Below are 26,750 nucleotides of genomic sequence, written 5' to 3'. Positions count from 1 at the left end.
TGCTCTTCTACGTCCCTTGTCGGTGATTGGCAAGGCCTGGTCCTTCCAGGCCTCTGGGAGGCAGCTCACCCCAGGGTGGCCCACACCTGTTTTCCTGGCAGGGCGCCTGGGAATCTAGAACAGTTTAGAGGGGAAAGAGCCACAGCAAAGAAAAGCCGAGGCAGGGTGATCACGAGGTCAGGAGTTCAAGACCAGCCTGGCAAACATGGTGAAGCCCTGTCTCTACTAAAAATACAAAAATTAGCTAGGCATGGTGGCATGTGCTGTAGTCCCAGCTACTCGGGAGGCTGAGGCAGGAGAATCGCTTGAACCCGGGAGGCGGAGGTTGCAGTGAGCCGAGATTGTGCCACTGCACTCCAGCCTAGGTAACAGAGCAGGACTCCATCTCAGTCAATCAATCAATCAATCAATCTCAGCAGTTGAACTACCCTTGACATGGTGCAGCTCTGTATCCACACCCAAATCTCATGTCAAATTGTAATTCCCAGTGTTGTGGGAGGGACCTGGTGGGAGGTGATTGGCTCATGGGGGCCGACTTCCCCCTTGCTGTTCTCGTGATATTGAGTGAGCGCTTGTGGGTTCTGGTTGTTTAAAAGCGTGCACCCCTCCCACTTCACTCTCTCTGTCTCTCCTGCTCCAACATGGCCAGACGTGCCTGCTTCCCCTTCGCCTTCTGCCGTGATTGTCAGTTTCCTGAGGCCTCCCCAGCCACGCTTCCTGTACAGCCTGCAGAACTGTGAGTCAATTAAACCTCTTTTCTTCATAAATTACCCAGTTTCTGATAGTTCTTTATAGCAGTGTGAAAACAGACTAATGGACCCTTCTGGTTGAAGGAATGCAGCCATTCTGCTTGTTTGACTATGTCCTTTCTATTCATCTCTATTTCCTGGGAGGTGTTTATCCAAGTGCAATAGGAGGTATTGGTGACCGCACAGTCCCCTCAGTGTTCTGCTAGTAAATAGTTGAAGGTTGATCATTGATCTCCTGCGTTTTCAGTCTGGCATGGAAAAGCCCCTGTGCAACTGGTAAAGATATCAATAAGCACCAGGAGGTATCTAAATCCACCAGGAGCCATAGGCATCACGTTGACGTCCATTTACCAGTCTTCCCTGGCAAGATTCTTCTGAATTGTGCTGCCTTGGCCAAAAGAGGTATGGGAGGGGCTGGGCGCAGTGGCTTGTGCCTGTAATCCCAACATTTTGGGAAACCAACTCAGGTGGATCATTAGAGGCCAGGGGTTCAAGACCATCCTGGCCAACATGGTGACATCGCATCTCTACTAAAAATACAATAAGGTAGCTGGGTTTGGTGTTGGGTGCCTGTAATCCCAGCTACTCGAGAGGCTGAGGCAGGATAATCGCTTGAACCTGGGAGGAGGAGGTGGCAGTGAGCTGAGATCGTGCCATTGCACTCCAGCGTGGGCAACAAGAGTGAAACGTCGTCTCAAAAAATAAAACAAAAGTCTGGGTGTGATGGCTCACACCTGTAATCCCAGCACTTTGGGAGGCCAAGACGGGTGGATCACGAGGTCAGGAGTTCAAGACCAGCCTGGCCTAGATGGTGAAACCCTATCTCTACTAAAAATACAAATATTAGCTGGGCATGGTGGCATGCACCTGTAATCTCAGCTACTCAGAAGTCTGATGCAGGAGAATTGCTAAAACCCAGGAGGGAGAGGTTACACTGAGCCGAGATTGCACCACTGCACTCTAGCCTGGGCGACAGAGCAAGACTCCATCTCGAAAGAAAGAAAGAGAAAGGAAATTCCCCAGGGAAGTACCTCGGCTTATTTCATAAACAGGTACGGAAGGAAGCAGAGGCATGTGGAGGACTTCCCCACCTCATGCAGCTATTTGGGCCGTGGCATCTGAAATTTATTATTTCAGAGTCACCCCTTTGATGACCTTAGCAGTGAACTGCAGTCATCTGTTTAGGCCTCTCCATGGCCCACGTCAATGCCGGTATTTCTGTCTATTGCACATTTGATTTCCTTGTTGTTGGCATTTAGAAGGTCCCCCGTTTCCCAGATCACACCACGGGCATGGACCACAGAGATTGCATCTTGTGAGTCTGTAGAAATGGTCAAGGCCTTGTCCTCTCTTAGGTCCAGAGGTCAGGTTAATGCAGATTTTCCCGGCCATCTGTGCTGAAGTCCCTGTGGGGAGGCTCCTGGCTGGTTTCCTGTAGGTAGACAGCTACACGTCCTGCCCTTCACTGGCTTCTTTTCATGAAGCTCCTGCCATCTACAAAACATGTCTCCCTTCTTGAATCACATCTCTGTTATTGAAACTCTAGAAGTCGACCGGGCATGGTGGCTATGCCTATAACCCCAGCATTTTGGGATGCCAAGGCGGGTGGATCACCTGAGGTCAGGAGTTCAAGACCAGCCTGGCCGACATGGCGAAACCCCGTCTCTAATACAAATACAGAAATTAGCCAAGCATGGTGGCCACTGTACTCCAGCCTGGGCGACAGATCAAGACTCTGTCTCAAAAAAAAAAAAAAAAAAAAAAAGAGAAAGAAAGTATCATGCTTTTCTGCATTCTGTGAATTGTTTTAGTGAGTTATCGAACTTGAGGGCATGGTGGGAACCTCCAAATTTGCAGCCAGTTGGTGAGAAGTACATGTGGTCTGAGGACACCCAAGCCTGCAGGTGTGTCTAAAGCGAGGGCAGCCTAGTGGGGGCTGGTGGCCTTAACCTGTGGCATTTGAGGTAACATCAGGGAGTTGACATCAGAATTGCATCACATAGGCTGGGCGCGGTGGCTCACGCCTGTAATCCTACCACTTTGGGAGGCCAAGGCGGGCAGATCACGAGGTCAGGAGATCGAGACCATCCTGGCTAACACAGTGAAACCCCGTCTCTACTAAAAATACAAAAAATTAGCCAGGCATGGTGGCGGGCGCCTGTAGTCCCAGCTACTCGGGAGGCTGAGGCAGGAGAATGGCGTGAACCCAGGAGGCGGAGCTTGCATTGAGCCAAGATCACGCCACCGCACTCCAGCCTGGGTGACAGAGCGAGACTCCATCCCCCACCCCCCCCAAAAAAAGATAAAAAACAGAATTGTGTCACACAGGCCAGATGCAGTGACTCATGCTTATAATCCCAGCAATTTGATAGGCAAGGTAACAGGATCGCTTGAGCTTGAGTCTGAGGCCGCAGTGAGCTATGACCACACCACTGCACCTCAGTCTGGGTGACAGCGCAAGACCCCAACTCCAAAAAGAAAAGAGAAAAATCACAAAGAATTGCATGGCAGAGTGCCTGTCTTTCACAGCTTTAACTGCTACAGGAACTTTCTTTTTTTTTTTTTTTTTTTTTGAGAGGGGGTGAGGAGACACAATCTCTGCTAGTGATTCTCCTGCCTCAGCCTCCCAAATAGCTGGGATTATAGGCGTGCACCACCACGCCTGCCTAATTTTTGTATTTTTAGTAGAGACAGGGTTTCACCATGTTGGCCAGGCTGGTCTCAAACTCCTGCTGGGATCGTGGGCGTGAGCCACCACGCCTGGCCACCTTTAGAGTTTTCTTACCACCTGGTTTTCCTCTCTCAATATCTTTCTCTCATTTCCTGCCTTAAAACTCTAGCTTGGCATCTGGGCGCAGTAGCTCATGCCTGTAATCCCAGCACTTTGGGAGGCCGAGGTCGGTGGATCACTTGAAGTCAGGAGTTCGAGACCAGCCTGGCCAACATGGTGAAACCTTGTCTCTACTATTTTTACAAAAGTTAGTCGGACGTACAGACGGGTGCCTGTAGTCCCAGCTACTTGGGAGGCTGAGGCAGGAGAATTTGTTTGAACCCAGAGGTGAAAGTTGCAGGGAGCCGAGGTTGTGCCACTGCACTCCAGCCTGGGAGACAGAGCAAGACTCTGTCTCCAAAACAAACAAACAAACAAAAAACCCTGTAGCTTGGGATCAGCCTTCTCTTCTATTGTTTTTCTTTAAAAAATAAAAATTAAAAATAGATGTAGATGCTATGTTGCTGAGGCTGGCCTCAAACTCCTGGCCTCAGGTGATCCTCCCGCCATGACCTGCAAAACTGCAGGGATTGTAGGTGTTAGCACTGCACCCAGCCTTATGGTTTTTTCTACATAAAAAACAGCACGGGATTATCTTCCAGAGCTAATAAATATGTTCAAATAACCACAACCCCATTAAGGAAAAATATCACTGGGCAGCAAATAATCAATCCAGACCAATATGATCACAATTGCTGTGAAGGTGAGAAAAGTTCATTTTTATTATGTTTCCCCAGGAGACGCACTCTATTGTTCTCTTGAAAACACACAGCTCATGTCCTCCTTTAGAACACACATCCTCTTTAAAGTAACATACAAACATGCCAAAACAAGGTAAAAACTTACATCTGAATTCTCACATTTCAAACATATATGAAATACCAAATAAAAATTTATTTTTACAAGAATTTAGGGGAACTACTACATAGCTATAAATGTAATATATATGTTAACTAAGTATCATAGATAAAAACCATGCTCCCTTCAGCAGCACGTGTAATTATAGATACAAAGATTGAAAGGTAAAAGATTTAGGATGAAAAGAATCCTCCCTTAAAAAGGAAAACAAAATTATATGTATGTGTATATAACAGTTATAACACCCATCACACAGCTTTATAGAAACAGCATCTATTCAAAAATACCAGTATTTCCAAAATATTTAAAATAATATTTAAAGTAATAATATTTAAATAAATAAATATATTTAATAAATATTTCAATAAATAAAATAATATTTAAATAATTCTATACCCATGTTTTTCAAAATAAACCAATAAAATAGATAGTATATATTAGACGTGTTAGTATGTATATCTGAGACATGTGAAAAATCACAACTGAATTCTCACAATTCAGTCACAAACCTAAACAGCAAATAAAAATTTCTATCACCAGAATTATGTTTTTTTTCTGGTAGGGAACTACCAATAGCTATAAATAGAAGAGATTATTATGGAAGTATCATAGATAAAAAGAGTGCTCGCTTCAGGAGCACATATAATAATACAGAAACAAATTTAAAGATAATAAAATATTTAGGATAAAAAGAATTGTCTCTTAAACATGAAAAGAAAATTATCTTTATGTATATATAACAACTATAACTCTCATCAAAAAACTACAGGAACAGCATGTTTTCAAAAGTACAACAATTTCCAAACTATTTGAAATAAATCTATGAATAATTCAATGGCCGACATTTTCCAAACAAACCAATAAAATGCAGAGTGTGCATGAAGCTATCTGTTACAATCTGTGGCACTGATATTTCACAAAAGAATTCTGTGCCAATCTGAGCCCCTGCATTGTGCCTTCAAATGCTCCTGGTCTGTGGCAACCAAGTCCGTAAGAAAAAGGACCTCCAGGTTCCGCCCCGGGGAGGTTGGAATTCAGCAATATAAAAAGGGTGGTGGTGCCGCAGGAAAGGGTGGAACTGGAAACACTCCTGGTTTCTTACTTTTCTCCAAGGACTCCTAGAAGGACCCCACCCCCCTCCCCCCACCCCTGCTCCTAGGAGGACAACGTGATCACTGTATTCAGCTCCATCAAGAATGGTCCAGGTTCTTCTAGATGATCTGCACAAATGGTTCCTCTCCTCCTTCCTGGTGTCTGCCATTAGCATTGGAATAAAGTTCCTGCTGAAAATCCACATCTCCCCTGGGTCCGGTGTTCTGAAAGTGAGAGAGACAATGTCACACTTCAAGGAGGCAGCTCTCTAGACAGGAAGGTTATTCACGTTCCATGTCAAGTCTAGAGTTCAGAGCAATTGAGAAATGCAATTTTATCTGCTGCCTTTCATTCTATGCCCTGCTTCTGAACCATCGTGTTCAACTGTGAAACTCACACTTTGGTGGCCACGACTCCAAAACTCACTTAATACACCCAAGGTCAGCCCCAGTGATCTGCTTCATAGCAAGGACTTTGGGTGGGTCTGCCCAGGGAGTAGGGCACCCTCAGAGAATGTGGCTTTGGACTTCATCACAGCTGGGGCCTTTTGTGTCACTTAAGATCTAAACTTGTAACCATGCTAGATGTGTTTCTAATGTGACAACATCACGAACCACGAGTCCAGAAGCCTAATCCTTAATCCTACCTCCTCATGACGAAGTCTCATGCTCTGTGCTCAACGTGGTTAGCTGCACAAGATGTAAACCAAAGCTTCACTGAACCCTCGACCCAAATCGGTAACTCAAGTGCGTCAATCATAATGAACCTCCCCAAACTCAGTATTTATGATTATTTTTGAGGCAGGGTCTCACTCTGTCGCCCAGACTGGAGTGCAGTGGCAGGATCAGGGCTCCGTGCAGCCCCGACCTTCCAGGCTCCAGCGATCCTCCCGCCTCAGCCTCCTGAGTAGTTGGGAGTAGAGATGCGTCCCACATCGCCTGGCTAATTTTTGTATTTTTGTGGAGAGGGGATCTCGCCACGTTGCCCAGGCTTGAAGCCGGATCAAGCAATTGGGTTCTTCGGATTTCCGAAATAGACCCCAGTATTCTGCCTTTACCCCGGAGGATGCAGATGTACCTTCTCTCAGGCCGATGACCTCAGGCCTCCACGGTCCCTGGAGCTCTAGGAAAGGCGAGCGCGATCTCGCGCCCACACCCAGTGCTCTGGGTCATAAGCCTGGATCTGGAAAAACAAACGCCCTTTGAGAAGACGGGGACTCGCCAGGATACCCCTCTCTCCCCTCATCCAGCCTCCAGCCCACCCAATTCCTCCCCACCTCCTCCACCTCCCCAGGCCCCACTCACCTCCTCCAACTCCTCCGGGGAAACCCAAGCCCTGCCGCTCATGGAACAGAAGAAGTGGAACCGACGTTTCTGGAACAGGACTATCTGAGAGCGGCTCTTCCTGGCCCTCGGGTTCATGCAACGGCGTAACTGGAACCGACGCTTACGGAGCAAGGGTATGCGAGAGCGGTTCTTCCTGGCCCTCGGGTTCATGGAACGGCCTAACTGGAACCAACGCTTACGGAGCAAGGGTATGCGAGAGCGGTTCTTCCCATACAGGAAGTGGAAGATGTTTTGTTTGGAGTCCTCGTCGTCCTCCTCCATGTCATTGGCCAGGTAGCTGAGGACAGAAATCAGGTTGCTGCTCAGGGGCACCACCAGGAGAGGCCTCCGGCTGAGGTCAGCTTCCCAGAGAGGAAGGTAAGGGACCATCCCTAGCTCAGGACTGGCACCCACCCTGCAGAGAGCCATGCCTTCCTCAGGAGGGCTCTGCTGGACAGAGACCTGATCAAGGGCGTCTCCCACTCCTTCAGGATGGAGACAAAAACCCAACTGGTGGCCGAGAGTGGTGGCTTACGCCTGGAATCCCAGCACATTGGGAGGCCAAAGCAGGAGGATCACTTGAGGCCAGGAGTTTGAGACGGGCCTGGGCAACATAGCAAGACCCTCGTCTCTATTAAAAATATAAGGAATATGCCAGACGCGGTGGCTCATGCCTGTAATCCCAGCACTTTAGAAGGCTGAAGCAGGTGGATCGCTTGAGACCAGGAGTTGGAGACCAGCCTGGTCAACACGGAGAAACCCCATCTCTACTAAAAATACAAAAATCAGCCTGGTGCGGTGGCACACCCGTTAGGCCTCGCTACTCAGGAGGCTGAAGCATAAGAATTGTGTGAACCCAGGAGGCGGAGGTTGCAGTGAGTTGAGATTGGGCCACTCCATTCCAGCCTGAGAGGCAGAGCAAGACTCTGTCTCAAGAAACAAACAAACAAACAAACAAACTGTCCAGGTGTGGTGGCACAGCCCTGTAGTCGGAGCTAATAAAGAAGCTGAGGTGGGAGGATCGCTTGAGCCCAGGATATGGAGGCTGCGGTGAGCTATGATCTCACCACTGCACTCCAGCTTGGGGGACAGGGCAAGTCTGTCTCAAAAAAATAAAAGAAATTGAATACATTGATATTTTGCCAGGACCCTGCCTTCTACAGGCATCTAGTCTAATGGGACTGGGAGTAATCAAGGCAGATGACCTAATCCCAGTGTCCAGGATGTAACTAGAGAGCTACGGGCATGCAGAAGTTGGAAGATGAGGGAAGGCATCACAGAGGCTGTGGGGTGAACTGACTTCAAGGAATGGGTCCTTCCCTTCAGAGCCACATGTGTGCGGGACACCCAGACAGAAAACACAAACACAAAGTCGAGTGGAGGGCATTTGGAAGGAGCAGTGAAGCCGAGCCAGGAAATACCAAGATGGTGAGCCAGTGTGCTTGTAGAGATTGTAGAGAGGGTAGAATTGACACTGTGGACCCTGGCCTCGATAGAGAAAGGCATCAGCTAAGGAAGTTGTTCAGGTGGGCAGTGAGGTTGTCGTGCTTTGGAAAGATGTTCAGGCTGCACTAGGAAGCCCCCTGGCTTGGGGAGAGACTCCAGGAGACCCCAGCGGGGAGCATTTGACAGTGGATTCGAGTGATGCGAGGGGGACCTGAACTGTGGCCTCTGTCATGGGAACCCAGAGGAGGTCGATGGCGTTTGTGGTTGATGTGGGAAGGAGAGAGAGAGAAGAACCAGAAACGTCTGCTTGCTGGAGGAAGCGGCATGTCCGCTCCTCCACTCCTTTTCTTTTCCCCTTAGGAGCGGTTTATGGTTCCTTTTGTTTTATTCTTTTATTTGTACACTGGCATTGGAGTTTGTTTTTTTGGCTTTTTTTTTTTTTTTTTTGAGAAAAAGTCTCACTCTGTCACCCAGGCTGGAGTGCGGTGGCTCGACCTTAGCTTACTGCAACCTCCACCTCCTGGGTTCAAAGGGTTCTCTTGCCTCAGCCTCCCGAGTAGCTGGGATTACAGATGCACACCACCACGCCCAGCTAATTTTTCTATTTTTAGTAGAGACAGGGTTTGGCCATGTTGGCCAGGCTGGTCTCGAACTGCTGACCTCAGGTGATCCGCCTGCCTCGGCCTCCCAAAGTGCTGGGATGACAGGCATATGCCACTGTGCCCAGCCTGAGTTTCTGTTTAGAAACAACAGTCTATGATAGTATAATCCTCTCTTTTTTGTACACAGAGTAAAGAGGACAAATAGGTGAAAGAATAAATGAAAGGCTGGAATCCCACTTCGCCCGCTGTCCCAGGGCATTGGATATTGACGGATAGGAGGCAGCAAACCACTCACAGAGCCAGGAAGAAATGAATGCGTTGGTATAGCCAGGAGGGGAAGCCGGTCCGGCTGAAATACGCTATGACCATAGCCAGGAGATACTGATGGAGAGAAAGGAACACAGAGAGGGAGAGGTCACATCTTGGAAGAGGAAGATTGTGGAGAGGGGGAATGAGGGTCTGGGGAGGGGCTGCCCATCAGAGAAGGGACCTCAGTGTTGGGGTGACTGTACTCATTTGGAAATTGCGGGATGGAGGGGTATTCGAAGGTCGGATGCAAATCCGAGAAGCCAGAGGAAGGGTTTTGGGTGATGCTCCCAGGATGGTGGGCTCCGATGGGATCTTTGGAGGGGGTGTGTCTAGGTCGGCTGGTGTCAGGAGGGTCTTTTGTGTGCCAGGCAGAGAACTGTCCCGAAGAGCTGAGAGTAGAGGGGCCAGGAGCTTCAGGGCTGCGGCCAGACTGTGGCCCAGAGCTCAGATCCCAAAGGACCCATAGGAGAGGCAGGGGCCACTCATTCACTCTGCAAGAGACCAGCAGAATCCTGAGGGAGATGCTGACAAATCGTAAAAAGACCAAGAATAGCCGGGAGTGGCGGCTCAAGCCTGTGATCCCAGTACTTTGAGAGGTGGAGACAGGAGGATCATGTGAGCCCAACAGTTCGAGAACAACCTGGGCAACATAGTGAGACCCTGTTTCTACAAACATTTCAAAAATTAGTTGAGCATGGTGGCATGTGCCTAGTCCCAGCTCCTCAGGAGGCTGAGGAAAGAAGATTGCTTGAGCCTAGGAATTAGAGGCTGCAATGAGCTATGATCATGCCACTGCACTCCATCCTGGGGAGCAGAGCTAGACTCTGTCTCACAAAAAAAAAATTTGTGGGTGCCAAGACTCAAGACCATGGGAGCTGGTCGGGCACAGTGGCTGACGTCTATAATCTCAGCACTTTGGGAGGCCAAGGCGGATGGATCGCCTGAGGTCAGGTGTTCAGGACCAGCCTGGCCAACATGGCAAAACCCCGTTTCTACTAAAAACACAAAAATTAGCCAGGCGTGGTGGTTCATGTCTGTAATCCCAGCTGCTTGGAGGCTGAGGCAGGAGAATCGCTTGAACCCGGGAGGCATCGGCTGCAGTGAGTCAAGATCGAGACACTGCCCTCCAGCCTGGGCAACAGAGCAAGACTCTGTCTCACAAAAAAAAAAAAAAAAAAAAAAAGACTGTAGGAGCATCTGGTGGGAGGTGGTGGAGGGAGAACTGTGGGTTTGGAAGCTGCGCTCTCCCCCCAGCCATGCGTTGGAACAGGAACAGTTACATGGAGAACAACCTTACCTTGTCCGACACCCTCAGATCTTTGTCCCAGGCCAGGAATCTTTTAATGACAGGATCCTCTGTGATTAGAGAGCAGATGTCAGTGTGAGAAGCAGGACAGGGTTTCCGTGGGAGCAGCAGGGCAGCGAGGAGAAGTGTGCCTCCCGGGGGGAAGTCTCAGGATTGTGGCTGTGGGTGAGGTGGATGGGAGAGGGGAGAATGACTTTCACTGGGCAAGGGAGAGAGGCTCCTGCTCTGAGACTCCCCTGAGAAGAGGCCGAAGGAGGCCCTGGGTGTGAGAATCTACAGGATGTAGAGCTGGGAATCAGCCAGGACCCCCTCCAGCAGACACGGAGGGACCACTGCAGAGTCATAAAGGAATTCCCATCATTTCCTCATGAGACAGTCACATCAGGGTGTGACCATGGCCTTGGTATCTCCCACTATGGATGGAGACACTTAGGTTTAGAAAAGTCAGTAAGAGACATTAAGTTTCAGAGGGCACAGCTGAAACCACTTTCTTTGTTTATTGATTTTGTTTTTCTTTATTTGATTTTTATTTTTATTTATTTATTAATTTATTTTGAGACAGAGTCTTGCTCTGTGGGCCAGGCTGGAATGCAGTGGCCTGATCTTGGCTCACTGCAACCTCTGCCTCCCGGGTTTAAGCGATTCTCCTGTCTCAGCCTCGCGAGTAGCTGGGATTACATGCATGAGCTACTGTGCCCAGCGTTGGTTTTTCTTTTGAGACAGGGTTTTGCTCTGTCACCCAGGCTGGAGTGCAGTGGTGTAGTCATAGCTCACTGCAGCCTCAAAGTCCTGAGTTCAAGCAATCCTCTTGCCTCAGCCTCCCAACGTGCTGGGATCTCAGGCGGGAGCCACTGCGCCTGGCCCGAAACCAAGCTTTCTTATCCCAAGCGCTGACCTTTATCAAGTTGACCTAATCCTTTATCGTCTCCTAAGTGTCCCTCATGAGTGATCACTTCACATTCCTCCCACATGGAGAGCTCACCCACTGGGGCATATTTTTCCCATTGGAAAAGTGTGGTTATTGGAAGTTTCCTGTTTTTGGAAAGAACAGGATTGGAGGTGGTCTCTGGGGTGTCCTCCTACCAAGCAGCCTGTTGAAGGCCTCGTGGTGCTCAGGGAGCACGAGCGACACTCGCCGTCGCTTCAGCTTCATCTTGAGGCCACACAGCATCTCCGCCACCCAGATCTCCTCAGGCTCAGGGGCGAGCACCTTGCGTGGCTCCTCCTCCAACGAGTCCTCAGATTCGTCCCACCACTCCATCTTCCTTTTCCAGCAAAAGGACCTATGCAGGGGGCTGGGATCTACCCCAGGGGCTGAGTAAAGAAACCAGACCACGGTGTAATGCTTCTGCAGTTGATCACACTAGAGCCCGACCCAAAACCCCAAACCACTCTCCATCCTCCCCAGCCTCGCAGACTGCTGGCTTCTCCAAGCCATCTTTCCTTCTGTCTGTCTCCTCTGCTGAGCTCCATGTGCCGCTCCTTCTCCTCCCCATTCTCCTGTTTCTCTGTCCTCGGAATACTTCCTCATATCCTTCCCTGGTCCCTGGCTCTCTGAGTCCCGTTTTTTTTTGTTGTTGTTGTTGTTGTTGAGAAACAGTCTTGCTTTGTGGCCTAGGCTGGAGTGTAGTGGTGCGATCTTGGCTCACTGCAACCTCCGCCTCCTGGGTTCCAGTGATTCTCCTGCCTAAGCCTCCCAAGTAGCTGGGATTACAGGTGCCCACCAGAACGCCCAGCTCATTTTTGTGCTTCTAGGAGAGACAGGGTTTCACCATGTTGGCCAGGCTGGTCTCCAACTCCTGGCCTCAAGTGATCTGCCTGCCTGGCCTCCCAAAGTGCTGGGATTACAGGTGTGAGCCACTGCACCCTGCCTCAGTACCTCCATTCTTCCCACACACCCTCCTCACGTGCTCCTTCCTGACTTCTGGGCCCTTCCTTCCTTCTTTTCTTTTTTTTTTTTTTTTTTTTTTGAGACAGCGTCTCACTCTCTCACCCAGAATGGAATGCAGTGGCGCTATCTTGGCTCAAAGCGACCTCTTCCACCTGGGTTCAAGCGATTATCCTGTCTCAGCCTCCCGAGTAGCTGGGATAACAGGCATGCCTGGCTAATTTTTGTATTGTTAGTATAAATGAGGTTTTGCTATATTGGTCTGGTTGGTCTCGAACAACTGACCTCAAGTGATCCACCCATCTCAGCCTCCCAAAGTAATGGGATTACAGGCATGAGCTACCACACCCGGCCTTCGTTTTTCTTTTGACACAGGGTTTTGCTCTGTCACCCAGGCTGGAGTGCAGTGGTGCAGTCATACATAGCTCACTGCAGCCTCAAAGTCCTGAGTTCAAGCAATCCTCTTGCCTCAGCCTCCCAACATGCTAGGATCTCAGGCGTGAGCCACTGCACCTGGCCCGAAACCAAGCTTTCTCATCCCAAGCGCCAACCTTTATCAAGTCTAGCCTAGTCCTCTATCGTCTCCTAAGTGTCCCTCATGAGTGATCACTTCTGAGTCCTCCTGCGTGGAGAGCTCACCCACTGGGGGCGTATCTTTCCCATTGGAAAAGTGTGGTTACTGGAAGTTTCCTCTTTTTAGAAAGAACAGGATTGGAGGTGCTCTCTGGGGTGTCCTCCTACCAAGCTGACTGTTGAAGTCCTTGTGGTGCTCAGGGAGGATGGGTGACACTCGCTGTTGCTTCAGCTTCATCTTGAGCCCACACAGCGTCTCCACTCCACAGGTCTCCTCAGGCTCAGGGGTGAGCTCCTTCTCCGGCTCCTCCTCCGATTCATCTGACCACTCCTTCTTCCTTTTCCAGCCAAGGGACCTACATGGGGGGCTGGGATCTACCCCAGGGGCTGAGTAAAGAAACCAGGCCACCGTGTAATGCTTCTGCATCTGATCACCTTAGACCCCGACCCAAAACCCCAAACCACTCTCCATCCTCCCCAGACTCGCAGACTGCTGGCTTCTCTAAGCCATCTTTCTGATTTTCTCCTCTGCTCAACCCCATGTGCCGCTCCTTCCCCTCCCCATTCTCTCTCTCTGTCCTCCGAACACTGCTTCATGTCCTTCCCTGGTCCCTGGCTCTCTGAGTCCCTCCTTTTTTGTTTTGTTTTGTTTTGACACAGAATCTTGCTTTGTCACCCAGGCTGGAGTATAGTGGTGCAATCTCAGCTCACTGCAACATCCATCTCCTGGATTCCATTTATTCTTCTGCCTCAGCCTCTCAGGTAGCTGGGATTACAGGTGCCTGCCATAATGCCCAGCTCAATTTTGTACTTTTAGTAGAGACAGGGTTTCACCATGTTGGCCAGGCTGGTGTCAAACTCCTGGCCTCAAGTGATCCGCCTGCCTTGGCCTCCCAAAGTTCTGGGATTACAGGTGTGAGCCACTGCACCCAGCCTGAATTTCTCCATTCTTCCCACACACCCTCCTCAGGTTCTCCTTCCTGACCGCTGACCCTTCTTTTCTTTTCTTTTTTTTTTTTTTTTTGGAGTGCAGTAGCGTGATCTCAGCTCACTGCAACCTCTTCCTCCCAGTCTCAAGTGATTCTCCTGTCTCAGCCTCCTGAGTAGCTGGGATTACAGGTGTGCACCACTACCACTTGGCTAATTTTTATACTTTTAGCAGAGATGTGGTTTCACCATATTGGCCAGGCTGGCCTTGAACTCCTGACCTCAGGTGATCCGCCTGCCTCGGCCTCCCAAAGTGCTGTGGTTACAGGCGTGAGCCACCGCACCTGGCCCCCTTCCTTCGTCTTAGTCAATCCTATCCCACCTCTTCTTCCACCAGTCCCCTCACCTGATGGTCCCAACACTTCATCATCCACCACCTCTTGGAGGGGGTACCCCGAGGTGCTCCGCTGGGGACTCTGCTCATTCTGGGAGTGCGGTTGACGGCTGGTCGTGATCTTTCCCGTAATCTGTCCCCTCTTATGGAACCTAGTCTCCGTTCTGTCCATGGCCTTCTTCTGGACACTGTTAGGATCCAGAAGAGGATGTTATCAATTCTCAAGCCTAGGAGAAGTCAGGAGTGGAGAACAGCTCTGAGAAGATACTGTTGTCCAACTGATCTCCAGGCACCAGGGAGTCCGGTCCCTCCAATCAGGAAGGTCGGAATCTCTGATGTCATGGCTCATGCCAACCTGGCAACCAGTTTGAAAAAAAACACATGTAACTGCCATTCTGATCTCTTGTCCTGGAGATCCTGGGTGAATGGTATCTCCTGCCACTGTCCCAACCTCAGACCATTGTCCAAAAGCATCTTCAGGGACTCCACATCCCTCTGTTCCCTGTCCCAGCAGAGGCTGTGTCCTCTCCACTCAAAGCCTGAAGCATGTTGGGGTCTCTTTATCTCTGTACATGCCCATTTCAGAGTCCAGTCTGGTGGGAGAGGGAACAGAGTGGGAAAGAAAACTAGAGTAAGCAGAAACGATGAAACCTTATAAGCGTGAGATTATCATGTACAAGAGATCCCAGGAATACTGACTTGATGAAAAAGTCACATGAGAGCACTCAGTTTGGTAGAGCTTTTCTGCCTAATGTTTACTCACATTCACTGTCCGAGATTCTATACTGGGGGTACACACGTCCTCTGCCCTAAGGCAATTTTGAGTCCAAGAGACATTTTGAGGCCTAAAAATCATAGGAAGCTGCCCCTGAGCTCACACATATTTCCAATGGTGTCCCCAATTTCAGGGAATCCATGGATTACCTAAGCCAGCCCCTCCAGTTCGGCTAAGAAACTCTAGTCTATATATCAAGTTTTGTATCATATGTATTGCTCTGAACTCAGAAATTTCCCTTCCATTTATGGATTCTATGAATAAAATATCACATGTACAAAAAGACTAAGTTGAAAAATTTCAGCTGTGCACAGTGGCTCATGCTTGTAATCCCAGCACTTTGGGTGGCCAAGGGAGGAAGATTGCCTGAGGCCAGCAGTTCAAGACCAGTATAGGCAACATAGCAAGAGCCCATCTCTAAAAAAACCAAACCAAACCAAATTAGCCAGGTGTGGTGGCTGGCACCTGTGTTCCAACTACTTGGGAGACTCATGTGACAGGAAGATCACTTGAGCCCAGGAGTTAGAAGCTGCAGTGAGCCATGATCTTGCCACTGCACTCCAGTCTGGGCAACACAGCAAGATATTGTGTCAAAAAAAATTTTTTTGATAAAAAATAAAAGAGTTACATGACATTCAGAGACCATCCAAAAAACCTGTGGGTTCCCGGCTGGGCTCAGTGGCTCATGCCTGTAATCCCAGCACTTTGGGAGGCCAAAGTGGGTGGATCACTTGAGGTCAGGAGTTTGAGACCAGCCTGGACAACATGGTGAAACCCCATCTCTACTAAAAATACAAAAAATTAGCCAGGCATGGTGGTGGATGCCTGTAATCGCAGCTACTCAGGAGAGGGCGCTGGAGAATCACTTGAACTCATGGTGCGCAGGTTGCAGGGAGCCAAGATCGCACCATTGTGCTCCAGCCTGGGCAACAAGAGCAAAACTCCATCTCAAAAAAAATAAAGAACCTGCGAGTGAGTTCCCACACTTTTTCCTGATGGGCTGCTGCTTTCCTAGGAGTCTCTCGCTCATAGAAAAGGCACAAACTGAAAGAGGAAGCAGATCCCATTGCTGTGGAAGTCCCATTGTTAGGAAGCTCTGCTTTTCTGGAGTTCAAATTCGCATTCATGACGCTTTAAACCGTCAGAGCTGGGTGGGTCCTCCTACAACAAAATAGTTTGCTCTCTCTCTCCTAGTTAACAGGCTTTCAAATATTAGAAGATCAATGTTCTGACCCCATTAAAATTTCTCTTTTGTGGAATGAAAAGCTCTGATTTAACCCATCTTCAAGCCTGGTTTGATGGAGGAATAGGGGCTGAGTCACCTGCATTTCCCCTCCCTGCACAAAGTCCTGGGCCCAGATCTGGGGTCTGTCTCTGCTGAGGGTGGGGTGAACCAGGAAGCACCTCCCTCTACATCTCCTTGATGAATGGATATAATGGTGGCCATGGAACTGGGGCTTGTTTGATGACCTGGGGCTGGGTGGGCCTCTGAGAGCCTTTATAGCCGATTGCCTTTTGGGAGAGGGCAGGTGGGAGCCCCACCCTGTCTCATGAGTCACCCCAAAGGTGCATGGGCAGGCAGGTGCTGGGGAATCGGCTACTCCCCAGAGCTTGGCGTGGCCATCCCTGTGGCCCCTCTGGGAGTCTGGAGCCCATTCCCTCACACTGGTACTCACTGCAGCTGGGGACATCTGCACTAGGAAGACAGGACACGGCATGGAAGCTGGCCTCTGCCCAGAAACCATGACATTCTGGTCACCAGCCTGATGCTATAAAACGAGTGTCACGGCCGGGCATGGTGGCTCACACCTGTAATCCCAGCACTTTAGGAGGCCAAGGCAGGTGGATCATGAGGTTTGGAGTTCGAGACCAGCCTGGCCAACATGGCGAAATCCTGTCTCTACTAAAAATAAGAACATTAGCCAGGTGTGGTGGCACATACCTGTAGTCCCAGCTCCCGTGGAGGCTGAGGCAGGAGAATCACTTAAACCCAGGAGGCGGAGATTGCAGTGAGCCGAGACCATGGCATTGGACTCCAGGCTGGGCAACAGAGCACGACTCCGTCTCAAAAACAAACAAAAAAAACGAATGTCACCTGGGGCTACTTGGCCAGACACAGAGAGGAAGGAGACGTCCCTATTATCTGTCAAAAATAATTGTTGGGGCTGAGCACAGTGGCTCATGCCTGTAATCTCAGCACTTTGGGAGGTCGGGGCAGGAGGACTTGAGGCCTAGAGTTTGAGACCAGCCTGGGCAACATAGCGAGCACCCCATCTCCAGAAAAAATTTAAAAATTGGCTGGGCGCAGTGGCTCATGCCTGTAATCCCAGCACTTTGGGAGGCCGAGGGGGATGGATCATTTGAGGTCAGGAGTTTGAGACCAGCCTGGCCAACATGGTGAAACCCCATCTCTACTAAAAATACAAAAATTAGCCAGGCATGGTGGTGGGCACCTGTAATCCTAGCTACTTGGGAGGCTGAGGCAGGAGAATCGCTTGAACCCAGGAGGCGGAGGTTGTAGTAAGCTAGGATCATGCCATTGCAGTCCAGCCTGGACAGCAAAGCTAGACTCCATCTCAAAAAAAAAAAGAAAAAGTAAAAAATTTAAAAATTAGATGGGCATGGTGACATGTGCCTGTAATCCCAGGTACTAAGGAAGCTGAGGTAGGAGGATGACTTGAGCCTAGGAGTTCGAGGCTGCAGTGAGCTCTGATCGCACCACTGCACTCCAGCCTGAGTGACACAGCAAGACCCTGCTTCAAAAAAAAAAAAAATTACTGGACACAATTATTGTGCCAGACCCCTAGGTTAACAGTGAGGATTCAGTGGGAGAACTAAACAGATAAACAGATCCAGTCCCCGCCCTCAGAGAGTTAACAGTTTAATGGGAAAAAAGACATTCACCAAAGAAGGACACAACCCACTAGTGAGTTACACTCGAGAGGGATCATTTACAGAACAAAGCAGATTATAAAAATACAGCGATTGGCTGGGTGCAGTGGCTCACGCCTGTAATCCCAGCACTTTGGGAGGCAGAGGCGGGCGGATGACTTGAGGTCAGGAGTTCTCAACTAGCCTGGCCAAAATGGTGAAACCCCATCTCTACTAAAAACACAAAAATTAGCCAGGCGTGGTGGTGGGCACCTGTAATCCTAGCTACTTGGGAGGCTGAGGCAGGAGAATGAATCGCTTGAACCCAGGAGGTGGAGGTTGCAGTGAGCCGAGACCGCACCATTGCACTCTAGCCTGGGCAACAAGAGCAAAACTCCGTCTCAAAATAAATACATACATACATACATGCATACATACATACAGGGATTAAAATAGTCTAGTACTGACACCTGAACAGACAGATTGATCCAAGAAATGAAACAGAAATTCCAGAAGTTGACCTGAATACACACACACACACACACACACACACACACACACACACACACACACACACACAGAGGAAGGCGTGAAAGACTCCATGACCCTCAAGGTATAAGATGCATTTTTTTTTTTTTTTTTTTTTTTGAGACAGGGTCTCACTCTGTCACCCAGACTGGATGCAGTGGTGCACTATCCCAGCGCAGTTCTACCCTCCATCCCCCCAACCTCCCCCAACCACCCTGAGCTCAAGCAATTCTCATGCCTCAACCCTCAGCGTCATGAGTAACTGGGACTACAGGCGTGCACCACCATGCGCAGCTAATTTTTTGTATTTTTAGTAGAGATGGGTCTAACCATACTGCCCAGGCTGGTTTCGAACTCCTGAGCTCAAGTGATCCTCTTGCCTCAGCCTCCGAAAGTGCTGGGATTACAGCTGTGAGCCACCGCACCCGGCCCCATTCTTGTAAATCACAGTACATCTGGTTCCCAGTGCCCAGGCTCTCAGGGCAGAGGGTCCAGTGTGATCACTTTGCATGGCGTCTCTCCCCTCCTGAGCTTGTGCCAGGGCCCCAGGGCTGACCTGGAGAAGGAAAATGGCAGAGGGTGAAGATGGGGTGTCTGGTTTGGGGACCATCCTGGCCCCCCTTGTCACTGTTGGCATCTCTTCTGCACAGTGGCATTGCTGGGAGGTGCTTACTGTGCCTATTCAAGGGGCTGGCAGCCGCAGCCTCACTGCAGATCAGGGACTTGGCTTCCCGGTTGACCACAGGTCCAAGAACCTGCAGGGTCCAGCCTCCCCCCCATCCCCAGTCTTCCCCACCCTGGCCCGGCCCTCCAGGTGCAGAAACATGCAGGCCTCTCTCCAGGACTGTGGGAGGAGTGGGTCCCTCAGACTGGCCTGTGTCCTGGCTCCTCTTACCACTCTTCCAGAGGTTGTCACCTGCAGCTGCCCCAGGATAAAGGCAAGGCCAGGGAGGACTCCTGAACTCCTGTGTGCCTGGGGTGGCAGGGGCAAACATAGCCAACTGGTGGCCTGAGCGGGGCCATGGTGAGGACACCCTTGGTGGCTTGTCCCACATCAAGCTGGGAGGTGACACTGAGGATGCATTAGTCTGCAGCGTATGATAAAAACGGCATTTCAGGCCAGGCGCGGTGGCTCATGCCTGTCACCCCAGCACCTTGGGAGGCCGAGGTGGGCAGATCATATGAGGTCAGGACTTTGAGACCAGCCTGGCCAACGTGGTGAAAACTCATCTCTACTAAAAAAACAAAAATTATGTGGGTTGGTGGTGTGCGCCTGTAATCCCAGCTACTTGGGAGGCTGAGGCAGGAGAATCACTTGAACCCGGGAGGCGGAGGCTGCAACGAGCCGAAATTGCACCACTGCACTCCAGCCTGACTCCGTCTCAAAAAAAAAAAAAAAAAAGGCATTTTCAGTTCAAATAGGGAAAGGATACATCTTTCTTTCTTTCTTTCTCTCTTTTTCTTTCCTCCCTTCCTTTCTCTCTCTCTCTCTCTCTCTCTCTCTTTCTCTCTCTCTCTTTCTTTTTGAGATGGAGTTTCACTCTCGCTGCCCAGGCTGGAGTACAATGGCGCGATCTCGGCTTATTATTATTCTCCATGTTGGTCAGGCTGGTCTTGAACTCCCAACCTCAGGTGATCTGCCTGCATTGGCCTCCCAAAGTGCTGGTGTGAGCCACTGCACCCGGCTTAGGATGCATTTTTCAATATTTTACTGTTGGAATAACGGGCTAACTTGAGAAAAAAATAATTTGAATCACACATCACACCAAAAATAAATTCTAGGTGGATTTTAACACTTTCAAAAATTATTATTATTATTAGTTTAGAGACAGGGTCTCACTCCGTCGCCCAGGGTGGAGTGCAGTGGTATGATCATGGTTCACTGCAACCTCAACTCCTGGCCTCATATGATCCTCCGGCCTCAGCCTCTCAAAGGACTGGAACTACAAACATGCACCACCACGCCCAGCCTAGGTGGGTTTTTAAAATCCATTCAAGGGCGGGTGCAGTGGCTCACACCTGTAATCCCAGCATTTTGGGAAGCCAAGGTGGGAGGATCACTTGAGCCCAGGAGTTCGAGACCAGCCTGGGCAACATAGTGAGACCACATCTCTACAAAAAATTTAAAAATGAGCCAGGCATGGTGGTGCACACCTGTAGTCTCTGCTATTCAGGAGGCTGAGGCAGGATCATTGTTTGAGCCCAGGAGACAGATTGCAGTGAGCTATGATGGCACCACTGCATGGCAGCCTGGGTGACAAAGGGAGACTCAGTCTCAAAAAAAAAAAAAAAGTGACAGGCTGGGTGCAGTGGCTCACACCTGTAATCCCAGCACTTTGGGAGGCCGAGGCAGGTGGATCACCTGAAGTCAGGAGTTTGAGACCAGCCTGGCCAACATGGTGAAACCCTGTCTTTACTAAAAATACAAAAGTTGGCCAGGCGTGGTGGCGTGTGCCCGTAATCTCAGCTACCTGGGAGGTTGAGACAGGAGAATCACTGGAACCCCAGAGGCAGAAGCTGCAGTGAGCCGAGATTGTGCCACTGCACTCCAGCCTGGGTGACAGACCGAGACTCCATCTCAAATTAATTAATTAAATTTAAAGAAAAAGGCAAAGAGGGAGTCCTGCCTGGGTACAGGAGACCTGGGGTTGGGTCCCAGCCCTGCCACTGACCTGCCCTGGGACTGCAGGAAGTTTCTTTCCCTGCCGGGCCCCAGGTTTCTTCTCATCCGTATAATGAGATTAGTCATAACACCTGCCCTGCCCATCTCTGGGGACCCAAGGAGAGGATGAGTCGATGAGCAAGAACGTGTTTTCAAAAAGGGGAAACAAGCCCTTCCCACATTCTGATGTCTGCTTTCAACTGCCTTTTGAAAGGGAGTGAGAGAGGGAAAAATTGTATTATACAGGCCGGACATGGTGGCTCACACCTGGAATCCCAGAACTTCAGGAGGCTGAGGTGGGAGGATCACTTGAGCCCAGGAATTTGAGACCAGCCTGGGCAACACAGTAAGACTCTCTTTCTAGAAAAAGTTAAAAAATTAGCTGGGCAGCCGGACACAGTGGCTCACGCCTGTAATTTCAGCACTTCGGGAGGCTGAGGCAGGCAGATCACATGAGGTCAGGGGTTCAAGACCAGCCTGGCCAACATGGTGAACCCCATCTCTACCAAAAATACAAAAATTAACCAGGAGTGGTTGTGCACGCCAGTAATCCCAGCTACGCAGCAGGCTGAGGCAGGAGAATCACTTGAACCCAGGAGGTGGAGGTTGCAGTGAGCCGAGATCATGCCATTGCACTCCAGCCTGAATGACAGAGTGAGACTGTGTCTCAAAACAAACAAACAAACAAACAAAAAATTAGCTGGGCATGGTGCCTTATACCTGCAGTCTCAGCTACTAGGGAGGCTGAAGTGGGAGGATCACTTGATCCTGGGAGGTCAAGGCTGCAGTGAGCTATGATCACACCACTGCACTCCAGCCTGGGCAACAGAGTGAGACCTGTCTCAAAAAAAAATAAATATAATAAATAAAAGAGACCCCAGAGAGCTTCCTTGACCCTTCCACCATATGAGGACACAGCTAGAAGGCACTCTCTACGAACCAAAAACAGACACCAACTCTTCCTAGTTTTTGTTTTTGTTCTTGTTCTTTTTTTTTTAAGATGGAGTCTCACTTTGTCACCCAGGCTGGAGTGCAGTGGTGTGATCTCGGCTCACTACGGCCTCCCCATCCTGGGTCCAAGCGATTCTTGTGCCTCAACCTCCCGAGTAGCTGGAATTACAGGTGCGTGCCACCACGACTGGCTAATTTTGTATCTTTAGTAGAGATGGGGTTTTTCCACATTGGTCAGGCTGGTCTCAAACTTCTGACCTCAGATGATCCGCCCACCTTGGCCACCCAAAGTGCTGGGATTACAGGTGTGAACCACTGCGCCTGGCCAGAAGTTTTTCTTGTGAGTTGAGGTGAACATCTGAATCCCCTCAGGGAACTGAGGTATGTCCCCTTCAGGGAATGGCCCCTCTTCATCCAAAAATGGGGCCCACAGGTGATAATCTGTTGGGTTTCCCAGAATGAAGACATCTGGCATAATTAGAGCGTGAAGGTCAGGCTGACGGGGGCTAGTACCCCGATCCAGGGGAGAGGTGGTCACAGGTCTCGCTCCACCTGCCCTGAGCCCCATCTCATGTTTTTTTTTTTTTTTTTTTTTTTTTTTTTTTTGAGGGGGAGTTTCACTCTTGTTGCCCAGGCTGGAATGCAGTGGTGCGATCTCGGCTCATTGCAACCTCTGCCTCCTGGGTTCAAGTGGTTCTCCTGCCTCAGCCTCCTGCGTAGCTGGAGTTACAAGAACAAGCCACCACGTCCAGCTAATTTTGTATTTTTAGTAGAGATGGGGTTTCGCCGTGTTGGCCAGGCTGGTCTCGAACTCCTGACCTCAGGTGATCCACCCACCTCGGCCTCTCAAAATGCTGGGATTACAGGCGTGAGCCACCATGCCTGGACTTCCATCTGGTAATTTTCTGTCTCGAGGAGGAACTACCCTGCCCTGGCAGAGGCTGGGGATGAAGGAGGAAGAGAGAGCCGGTCCCCTGGATAAAGAGGTGAGGGGGTGTGAAGTCTGGGAGCCCCCCTCCCAGGGCCAGGCTACAGGGGGACAGCAGGGCTATACCAGGAGTGCCACAGAGCTTGCATTTGGGTGTGATCTAATCCCCAGTCCTGCCCTGACCTCCTGGGTGCTCTTAGCCAAGCCCTCTTCCCTGTGTGTGCTAGAAAGTGAGGGTCACTCCCTTCCACACAAGGGAGTGAATTGAGGGTGGGGATCTGAGCTCTCTGAGCAGCAAAGCCGGACACAGGCCAAATTGCCAATCCTGAGTCCCTCTGTCATGTGGACCTGGGAAGCTTGTCCTCATCCTCCATCCTTCTCCAGGGTGGGGCCTGAGAATCTGAGAACCTTGAGCCTGGGAGGTCAAGGCCGCAGTGAGCTATGATCGCACCACTGCACTCCAGCCTGGGCGACAGAGTGAGACCCTGCCTCAAAAAAAAATAATAATAATAATAATAATAATAATAAATAAAAGAGACTCCAGGGAGTTTGCTTGACCGGCACTCCCTACGAACCAAAAACAGACACCAACTCCTCCTAGGTTGGTTTTTTTTTTTTTTTTTTGAGGCAGGGTCCCACTCTGTCATCCAGGCTGGAGTGCAGTGGTGCCATCTTGGCTCACTGCAGCCTCAACCTCCCAGGCTCGAGTGATCCTCCCACCTCAGGTCCTAAAGGAAGAGTCGCTACATTGGGGACTGTTTGGACAAGGAGATCCACGGGGTAGACTTGGTGGGATTGTCCCTGGGGCAGCCTGGATCCTGAGGCTGCCCCACCTCCTTCCTCAGCCCCTCCCTGGTCAGGCGCTCCTGATGGGTGGGGGGGTAGTCCAGGCTTGTCTTGCAACTGTATGTTCTCTTCAGACCCCTCCCTGGCGATGCCAGATTCACTGGGCTGGCAGATTCTGCCCCCAAACCTGTCCAACCAGTTGTTTGAGAGGAGGGGGTACCTGGGAGGGGCAGCAGGAGATGCCAGGAACAGCTTCCCCTAGCCCAGCACAGACTACAGACGGGGGAGCCTCTGGGGCTGCAGACACTGCAGACGGACGGACAGACAGATGGACAACAGCTGGAGGCTTGGCCCGGCCATAGGGCTCTCTGCGGGACAGTCCCAGCTGCTAGTGTCGCTGTTGCTGCTACTGACCCGTGTCCAGCCTGGGACACACGTGGGTGAGTAAGGGTGGGGATTGGCACAGGGGTACCCGCTGCATCTCAGGCTGCAGGACAGACCCAAGACCTCACTTTGTTTCCAAATTCTCACACATGGCTCCTGCCTCCTTCCTTTCCCTGAGGAGAGGTTTCCAGATGTCCAGGACAATGCATGTCCCCAGGAAGCTCTGGCAAGCCCAGCCTGGGCAACATAACAAGACCCCTTTTTTAAAAAAGATTTTCTTTTTTTTAAGATTTTTGTTTTTAATTAGCTGGGTGTGGTGGAGTGCGCCTGTAATCCCAGCTACTTGGGAGACTGAGGCGGGAGGATGGCTTGAGCCCATGCAGTGAACTATGAATGCGCCACTGCACTCCAGCCTGGGCCAAACAGCAAGACCCTGTCTCAAAAAAGAAAAGAAAAGAAAAGAAAAACTGGACAGGCTGAGAGATACAGTCCTACAATCTCTGCCCCCAACCCCAATCTCTGACTGCTCCGCTTCTCTTTCTTTTTCTTTTTCCTTTTTTTCTTTCTTTCTTTTTTTTTTTTTTTTTCGAGACAGAGTCTCCCACTGTCGCCCAGGCTGGAGTACAGTGGCGCGATCTCGGCTCACCACAACCTCCGCCTCTCGGGTTCAAGCAATTCTCCTGCCTCAGCCTCCTGAGTAGCTGAGATTACAGCCGTGCGCCACTATGTCTGGCTAATTTTTGTATTTTTAGTAGAAACAGGGTTTCACCATATTGGCCAGTCTGGTCTCGAACTCTTGACCTCGTGATATGCCCGCCTTAGTCTCCCAAAGTGCTGGGATTACAGACGTAAGCCACCGCGCCCGGCCTCCACTTCTCTTTCTAAACATTAAGTGCCTCCTGCACTCAGAGTGCCCTGGGCTTCAGAGATAGGACTGAGAGCTCTAAGAAAGGAATCGTGACAATCCTTCCCCAAGGAAGACTCTAGCCTGAACCTTTGGAGTTGAGTTGAATTCAACGTAAATGAATCAAGTTGAACTGAACTGAACTGAACAGGGGCAGCTGCTGGAGACTCGCATAGAAACCCACTCCATCGTTCTGCTTCTCCTGGACCAGTATTTGGGGTTGGGGAGGTCTGAGCTCTCCAACTAGCAAGGCTGGACACAGGCCAAGTTGCCAATCCTGAGTCCCCTTTGGGGTACAGACCTGGGAAGCTTGTCCTCGTCCCCCACCCTTCCCCAGAGAGATGAGGTGGGAGTCTGAGGGGGGACCTGGTCCTGAAGGCGAAGATGCCTTGGGGCCATGTTGGGAGGCGGCAGAGAACCAGGCAGGTTGAAGAGGACGTTCTAGACTCACTCGGAACCAAGCTCTGGCTTCAGAGCCCCCGGACCCTCTGGGCAGTCTGTGTCCAAGCCTGGGGTCTCAGCCAAGGGGACCTTCCTGTGCCATCTCCCCGACCCCTGCCAAGCCACGCATCCTCTCATCAAGCCAAACAACCTAGACCATGTGGGTGGAGCTGGAGGGACTTAAGTTGGAGGTCACTGGGCATGTCAGGAACAGAGTTCAGCCTAGGGTCAGGCTGCCCCCAAATTCCAGTTCCATCCCAACATGGCCCGGCCCGGGAGAGCTGTGCCTACCGCCAGGGTGGGACCTCCCATGCCACCATTGTCCTAGACCTCCCACAGTGCCCACCCCCAGTAGGCTCCTAAGAGAGGGGCCAGGGGCTGGACTCAGGCCTCCCACCCATGCCCATGGGGCATAGAGTTGCCGGGAAAGCTTCCTGGTTCATACCGGACCTGACCTCCCAGGAAGTGCCCGTACCTTGGGGCTCCCATGTTAAGTCTGGATCTGGGCGGGGGGAGACCAGAGCTGTTGGGGCTTGGTTGCCCCATTTGGCCTCTCCTCTCTGCCCTCCCCTTCCAGCTGCCCGAGAGCACATCAGCTATGTGCCCCAGCTCTCAAACGACACCCTGGCGGGGAGGCTCACCCTGTCCACCTTCACGCTGGAGCAGCCTCTAGGCCAGTTCAGCAGCCACAACATCTCTGACTTGGATACCATCTGGCTGGTGGTGGCCCTCAGCAACGGTGGGTGCTGCTGGGGCCAGGCCTCGGATTCCCTATGTGAAATGGGCCTGCGGGCCTAAGGGCAGTAGCGGGTGTGTTGCAGGGAGATGCAGGGAGCAGGTGCTGCAGGGGATGGGGCCGGGGAGGGCTGTCAGGCTTGGTAAGGTGAGGGTGGGATCCTGCTGTGTGACCTGTCTGACCATGGTGCCACCCTTAGCCACCCAGAGCTTCATGGCCCCACGGACAAACCAGGACATCCCTGCTCCTGCCAACTTCTCCCAGAGGGGCTACTATCTCACACTGAGGGCCAACCGGGCGCTGTACCAGGCCAGAGGCCAGCTCCATGTCCTCCGCATCGGCAATGATACCCACTGCCAACCAACAAAAATTGGCTGCAACCATCCCCTACCAGGACCCGGCCCCTACAGGTGAGCGGCTCTGCCAGGCCCTGGCTCCTGCCCGCATGCACCCAAGCCGGAGCCTGAGGCAGCTCCTACGAGGCTCACCACGGCCCCAGCAGGATGCCTGGGTCCCCTGCTCCTGCTTGGCCAAAGGGAAGAGGA

General features: G+C 50.9%; 2 protein-coding genes across 6 annotated transcripts in view; one reads left to right on the top strand and one right to left on the bottom strand.

The window, feature by feature from the left end:
* LOC117980938 (uncharacterized) overlaps positions 1-26,750 on the top strand; it is a 49,174-nt gene that overhangs the window by 8,903 nt on the left and 13,521 nt on the right. For all 5 annotated transcript variants that reach the window (XM_063605685.1, XM_063605687.1, XM_063605688.1 and 2 more), the window contains exons 8-14: positions 650-736; positions 22,076-22,197; positions 22,290-22,331; positions 22,942-23,012; positions 24,003-24,180; positions 26,047-26,208; positions 26,405-26,615. In XM_063605685.1, the coding sequence (XP_063461755.1) occupies positions 650-736; positions 22,076-22,197; positions 22,290-22,331; positions 22,942-23,012; positions 24,003-24,180; positions 26,047-26,208; positions 26,405-26,615 (873 nt within the window). The remainder of the gene's footprint in view (positions 1-649; positions 737-22,075; positions 22,198-22,289; positions 22,332-22,941; positions 23,013-24,002; positions 24,181-26,046; positions 26,209-26,404; positions 26,616-26,750) is intronic.
* On the bottom strand, positions 1,158-19,855 carry LOC117980939 (putative speedy protein E21). Its single transcript, XM_055115890.2, has 8 exons — positions 14,252-19,855; positions 13,087-13,305; positions 11,541-11,771; positions 10,449-10,507; positions 9,138-9,223; positions 6,774-7,092; positions 6,547-6,651; positions 1,158-5,693 (listed from the first exon to the last, which is right to left on the bottom strand). The coding sequence occupies exons 1-7, from the start codon at positions 14,409-14,411 to the stop codon at positions 6,592-6,594; spliced, it is 1,134 nt and encodes a 377-aa protein (XP_054971865.1). The 5' UTR covers positions 14,412-19,855; the 3' UTR covers positions 1,158-5,693; positions 6,547-6,591.

This window comes from Pan paniscus, chromosome 6 (assembly GCF_029289425.2).
Source record: "Pan paniscus chromosome 6, NHGRI_mPanPan1-v2.0_pri, whole genome shotgun sequence".
Taxonomy (NCBI): domain Eukaryota; kingdom Metazoa; phylum Chordata; class Mammalia; order Primates; family Hominidae; genus Pan; species Pan paniscus.
The sequence above is the reverse complement of the archived record's forward strand: the minus strand, read 5'-3'. Positions and strand labels throughout refer to the sequence as shown.